Here is a 6,839-nt window from a genome sequence, read left to right as displayed (position 1 = left end):
GGATATATATATATATATATATATATAGATAGATATATAGATAGATATATAGATAGATATATAGATAGATAGATAGATAGATAGATAGATAGATAGATAGATAGATAGATAGATAGATAGATAGATAGATAGATAGATAGATAGATAGATAGATAGATAGATAGATAGATAGATAGATAGATAGATAGATAGATAGATAGATAGATAGATAGATAGATAGATAGATAGATGCAGAGAGATGAAAAACTGTTAACATGGAATTGAAAAATGTTACACAGGCAGATTAAAAAAAAGTTTTTAGCGATAACCACTTGAGTGAAGAGACTTTACAAGGAATATATACACAAAAAGACATTGTGTACTTATGAATAAACAATCACTGAAATCTTCCACTCACGATAATAAATCTAATTTGATTAGATACTGTACATTCAATATGAACAATTTCCTCTGAATTTGATTAAAAAATATGTTCATAATAATTGTGAAAGCATGTGCCGGTACTTTTCCATTAACCTCTTTCATTGGAAATGTGCATGTTGAAAGGAAGTAAAGGAAATGACGTGAAAGGACATGAAGAGTTTTTCTTTCCTGAAAAGAGGGGAGGGAATTTTGGTGTTTTCTTGAGAAGATAAGAATTTCAAATAATTATTTTAGGTTTTGTGAATGGACTCACCACTTACTAAATGAGGAAACTCCCAGACCATAGTATTTGAACCAGCGTGAAAAATGGTCCTTTCAAAATGCAAAACATCAAACTATATTCACAAGAAATAAGAACGTGAATTATTTATTGAGCTACGGACCTGTTAACTATGAGGTTGAAAATATATTTTAGGATAATTATAGGTTGTATTAATACTATACAAAAATACATAGTTAAAGGACAATAACACCCCTTTAAAACAGCACTGTATATTAGAGGAGGAACAAAACATGTGGTGCTAACTATAATTTCAGGTCGTCTTTGGTACAGCAGTAGAAAGAAGAAATGCCAAACACTAGTACTTTATTACTTTTATTCATAGGGACAGTACCCTACAAGCAACAGAGATCATCCATCCATCCATCCATCCATCCATCCATCATCTTCTGCTAATTCCGAAGTCAGGTCATGGGAGCAGCAGCTTGGGCAGGGAGGTCCAGACATCTCTTTCCACAACCACCTCTTCCAGCTCTTCTGTGAGTATTCCAAAGTGTTCCCAGGCCAATCAAAGATCATACCATAGTCTCGCCAGTGTGTCCTGGGTCTTGCCCGGGGTCTCCTCCCAGCCGGACATTACCAAAGAACCTGCCTAGGAAAGTGCCTGGGAAGCATCATTTCCAGCTGCCCAAACCACCTCAGCTGGCTAGTTTTAATGTGGAGGAGCAACCGTTTAGTCTCTCCCGCATAAGTGAACTTCTCAACTTATCTCTAAGGGAAAATCCAGCTACCCTACAGAGGAAACTCATTTCAACCGCCATTATCCACAATCTCATTCTTTCGGTCACTGCCCAGCGTTTGTGGCCATAGGTGAGGGTAGGAATGTAGACCGAGTGGTAAACAGAGAACTTTGTCTTACAGATCAGCTCCCTCTTCACCACAGCAGACAGGCAGAGTCCAAATACTGCAGATGCTGCACAAGTCCAACTGTCCATCTCACGCTTCATTCTTCCCTCGCTTGTGAACAAAACCCTGAGATACTTGAACTCCTCCATTTGAGTCAGAACCTCACCCAATAAAGGTTGAATGAATGAATGAATGAATGAATGAATGAATGAATGAATGAACGAACGAACGAATGAATGAATGAAGAGAGCAATCCACCCATGGCCTCAGATTTGGAGGTGTTACTTCTCATCACAGCTGCTTCACATTTGGCTGCGAACTGCTCCAGTGGAAGCTGGAGATCACGGCACGATGACGCCAACAGGACCACATCATCTGCAAAGAGCGGAGATGGAATCCTGAGGCCACTGGACCGGACTCCCTCCGCCCCCCTGACTGCACAGAGAAATTATGTCCTTAAAAGTTATTAACAGAATCGTGACATCAGGCAGCCATGGCAGGGTCAAAGTCCCACCATGAAGGGGTCCAACTTACTATCAGCAATGTGAACCAAACTCTCTCATTGCTTGTATAAGGATTGAAGAGCCCGTAACAACGGGCCCCCAATCCCATACTCACAGAGCACCCTCTACAACGTACCCTGACGAACACGGTCGAAAAACGTCTCCAAGTCCACAAAACACATGTAAACTGGATGGACAAACTCCCATGACCCCTCGAGGACCCAAGTGAGGGTAAAGAGTTGATCCAGTGTTCCACGGCCAGGACAGAACCCGCATTGTTCCCACTCTGATCTGTCTGGATTTTTGTACACTGAAATGAGAAAATAGCTCTAAATGTCCGGTAATACTTTCCCATGGACTTAAAAGATTTAAAAAAGTGCAAGTAAAAAGGAAAGTAGGTCTAAGAAAGACTGAAAGTAAACAGAAACTGAAAAAAAAAAAATAGAAATAAAAACAAACTCAAATCTCGCAGATGGAAATCAACATACGTCACCTGCAGAGGTGGTGGTGGTTGTCGGGGTGGGGTTACAGTTGTTGTTATCACCTACTGCTTCTAATTAGAGACCTTATAGGTTTTACTTTGTCTCCATGGACAAATGGACTTTTTAACTTTTTTTTATTGTGTTTTTTTTTTTGTATGTTTGACTCAGAGTTCTCTGAATTCATTTAGACTGAACAAGTCAAAGAAATGGATTAGGTGGCAAAGTATAATCAGCTGAAGTTCAGAGGTTTTGCAGTTTTATCTTCTTCTTTCAGCTGCTCCCTCTTCAGGAGTTTCTAAGTGAATCATCCGTCTCTCTGTCCTCACTCCAACTACCTCCATGTCCTCTCTAACTGCATCCATGTATCTCCTCTGTCTGTTTCCTGGCAGCTGCATTTCTAACATCCTTCTACTAATATACCTACTGTCCCTCCTCTGGACATGTCCAAACCATCTCAGTCTCCCAGCTGTTCAACCTGTGCTGTATCTCTGATGATTTCATCCCTAATCTCATCCATCCTTGTCTCGCCCAAGAAGAACCTGAACATTTTCATTTCTGCCACTTCCAGTTCTGTCTCCTGTCTTTTTGTAACGGACCATAAAACCCTTAAAATTGTTGACTTAGTTTATCAGTAATATCTGTAATACCTGCAGGTCACACCTTTTCTTTCTCCATTATGAGTCAAAAGGTGTGTGCGGTGCCAGTAAAGATTGTTTTATGTAACAGAAACGGGAGAGGCTGGTCGAGTTGATCCTTTGGTTTAGTCAAAAAGAAAACTGGATGGAGGAAACCTCCTGCTGATGCAGGCAGGAGTTTCCCCTGGCTCAATGACAAACAGAGCAAAGGGCAACAACTTCAAGGTTATAAAATGTTGCACTTATAAAAATAATACATTTTAGATTTGTGTGAAATTTGTGTTTTGAACTATTAAATAAAAAATGTTTAAACATCTTCAAAGATGAGTAAAACACAGCATGTCATAGGGGCTATAATCTATTTTTGATGCATTTCAATGCAGACATGAATCAATTTTAAAACTTCAATAACTTTATCTTTCTTAATGCTTATAATGCTGTAACTTGCGGAGCACTAAAGCTGGACCTCTGAAGTCCATCACCGGACAGTTTATGGCACATACACAACAGAAGCACTCCATACGAACAGCATGTTCTCTGCTGAAAGCCGGTGTTTGGACGTTCGTTGGTTTCCTTGAACTTAAAAAAGGAAGCTGACATTCACAACAGCCGTCTATACTGAACCTGGGTTCACGTTTTCAGGAGGAAACGCTGTCGCTGACACATCTAACAGTGTCTCACTGGGCTGCAAGTGAATTTTAGATAGCAAACATTTGCAGCTCACGGCTTCCTGCTTCATTAATTGGACTGTGGTGGAAAACTTTCCTATTTTTGATTTAATCGCCTCCAACAGACGCAGCCCAGTTGCAGCTGCAGTCAATCATGATCATTCCATGTGAACAACTTAAAAAGCATTAACTTTCACTGTACTAAAGCTGTAAAATGGCTCTCCCTGCTGGAAGAAAATGAAAAGTTGAACTCACGTTGCAGAATTCACTGTTGTCTGGCCTGTGAGGAATGATGAAGGAAAAGACCTTTAATGCTCCATCACACTCCTCCACTGTCTGATTCACCTCCTGGCAACTCGTCACAATAGTGTAGAAGTGTGTGGGAACAGGTGGGGAGTCGACCGAGAACCTGAAAAAATACAATTAAATTAAAAAGGGTCATCTTCTTTTCCTCTGTAATTATAGTTTACTTCAGAAATCAGCTTATAAAGTTGTTTCTCCTGCTGATAAACATACAATTTCCTTCAACTAAAAATTTTTCCAGCATCAAAACATGTTGAAGCTGCTTTGGACTGAGCCTCCATCTAGTGGACAGACTGAAAAAAGACTGGAATTTAAGAAATACAAATAAAAGACAAAAGTCCCAGTCTCCATTGTGGCTTGTAAATAATATTTGTCTGGGATCAAACTAATTAATCTGTATCAAATTAAGTTTCTTTTTATTTTGTGATTCTGAAGTATATAAAAGATTGTCAGTTTAGCTGTTTTAATAATGTGAATGTTTATGAAGCATTCACTCTTCTGTGATCCAGGTTTCTTCCATATATTGTTCAGCATCTTTCTCAGTCCATAAGTTTTGTGCCATTACAACAAATCATAAATCAAAATGTTCAGCTCGTTCAGTTGACTCTGACTTTTGGTACTGGTGCAACTTTAGCTTTTTGAAATATGAGACTTTTTTTTGCCATATTTGTTTCTCTTGGAAAATGAATTGAGCTCATTTTACATCCTTCAGATCTTTAAATCTGTTTATAACCTTTTACTGCTCCTTTCACATTTTGTTCTGGTTCAGCTTCTTTCAACTTCTTTGTGCAAATTTAAACTTTTTCAGCTACTTTCATCTAATTTCAGCAGTTTTTTAAAGCTGTTTATGGCTTCTTTCAGATTCTTTTTTTTTTTTTCACATTTTTGCACTTTTTCCAACTTCTTTCTGCTAATTTCTTCTTGTTATGCTCCCTTCAGCTTCTGCAAGTTTCAGCTTTATCTGCTATTTCAGCTACTATTTAGCTGTTTTTATGCTAATTTTAATTATTTTCAGATAATTCCAGACAGTTTTGCACTCCTTTCATCCTTTTTCAGCCTAATTCAGTAAAAAAAATATGCTTTCTCCACTTCCTTCTAGTAATTTAAGGTTTTTTTTTCATCTTTTTAGCTAATTTTGAGCTATTTTTGCTCATTTCAGCTTTTTTTTTTCAGAAAGTGTCCACTATTTTGTGCTCATTTCTGCTTCTAGCAGCCTAATTGGGCAAACGTGTTCCTTCTGCTTTATTATGCTAATTTAAGCTTGTTTTACCCGTTCAGCTACCTTTATTTATTTATCTATTTAGAATGTTTAGCTACTTTTCATTCATTCGTTCTATTTATACAGGTTAGTCTCATTGAGCTTCAATGACTCATTTACAAGAGAGACCTGTTTAAAACAAAGAACACAGATGAGGTACAGACAACAATAGACAATCATATAAAATCATATGAAATGAAAAGTAAATAGAAGAGATGAAATAAAAATGAAACAAAAACAGCTGCATTATAAAACGATGCAAAATAAGTATAATAATAGTAAATAATATCAGCTGTTTTCAGATAAATCCAAGTTTTTCATGGTAATTTCTGCTACTTTCAGCCTAATTAATTTCTTTCTGCTAGTTTCAGCTTTTTCTGCTCTTTCAGCTACTATTGAGCTGTTTTGGTGTGGTTTTTTGGCTTTTTCAGGTAATTCCACCTTTTCCTAGCTCATTTAAACTCATTTCACGTCCTTCTGCAAATTAATGCTTCTTTCTGCATTTTCAACTAATTTTCAGCCTTTTTTTTTTTTGCTTATTTCAGCTTTTTAGTTAATTTCCTAATTTATTTATTTATTTGCTAATTTCTGCTTATTTAAACCTAATTCAGCAAATGTGTGTTCTTTCTGCTTTCTTCTGCTAAATTGGTCTTGCTCTCCCATTTCAGCTACATTTCAGAATGTATTTGAACTCATTTCAGCTGTTTTACAGCAAGTTTTTCTGAAATAAGCATCCACATGGCGATTTCACAGAAAATGCAATTTCTCTAGTTTTATTTTGAAATGATAAACTTTTGATTTAGGTGAAATTTTTTTTTTTTTTTTTTTTTACAGTTTTAGTAACTTTTCTCTTACTTAGGATACAAAGTGTATATATATTTTTTTTAAAAGTGGTGATGTCTGTATGCTCTCTCATAAATTTGGTTGTATGCACACAAAAAGTCCAAAAAAAAAAGCTTATTTGAGTAAAAAGCCAATTTGTTCAATTTGCTAAGTTTCCAGTTTCCTTTAGTTATATACGTTTTGCATTATTTATGTGCTTTTCTCTTTGTTTTTTTATGTTTTCCAGCATAACCAAGTGACAGCACACTACAAAGGCAAGGCATTTAAAACAGGAGTTTTATTCAGATTTATTCATTTTCATCTTTACAACCAGCAATCATGAACTTACGCTTTAATTTTCTCCGTGGTGTCTCGAAGGCTGTCGTGGTCGTTGTCAAAAATAGGTCCAGAGAGAATATTGACGCCATTGTTTTCCTCTGCATAAGGTCTCAGCAGCGTCACCTTCAGGTAATTCCATATCCCTGCACACACAAAACACAATAATTTTACATAAAAAGTAGCGATGCACGATATTATCGGCATGGTACTGTATCAGTCGATATTAGCGATAAAGTTAAATATCGATCATCAGCCATTCCATCAAAATAACTCACCAATA

The 6,839-nt window shown here is 36.9% G+C and overlaps 1 protein-coding gene across 1 annotated transcript in view; it reads right to left on the bottom strand.

The window, feature by feature from the left end:
• Positions 1-6,839, bottom strand: part of LOC119425592 (ectonucleotide pyrophosphatase/phosphodiesterase family member 2) — a gene marked incomplete at its 5' end in the record, with an annotated part of 71,526 nt that overhangs the window by 2,286 nt on the left and 62,401 nt on the right. Inside the window, 2 exon segments of the mRNA XM_037693124.1 lie at positions 4,093-4,246; positions 6,570-6,702. Coding sequence (XP_037549052.1) covers positions 4,093-4,246; positions 6,570-6,702 — 287 coding nt within the window.

Source organism: Nematolebias whitei, chromosome 19 (genome assembly GCF_014905685.2).
Source record: "Nematolebias whitei isolate Nwh7 chromosome 19, NemWhi1, whole genome shotgun sequence".
Lineage (NCBI taxonomy): Eukaryota > Metazoa > Chordata > Actinopteri > Cyprinodontiformes > Rivulidae > Nematolebias > Nematolebias whitei.
Note: the sequence above shows the minus strand (reverse complement) of the source record. Positions and strands in the feature narration are given on the sequence as shown.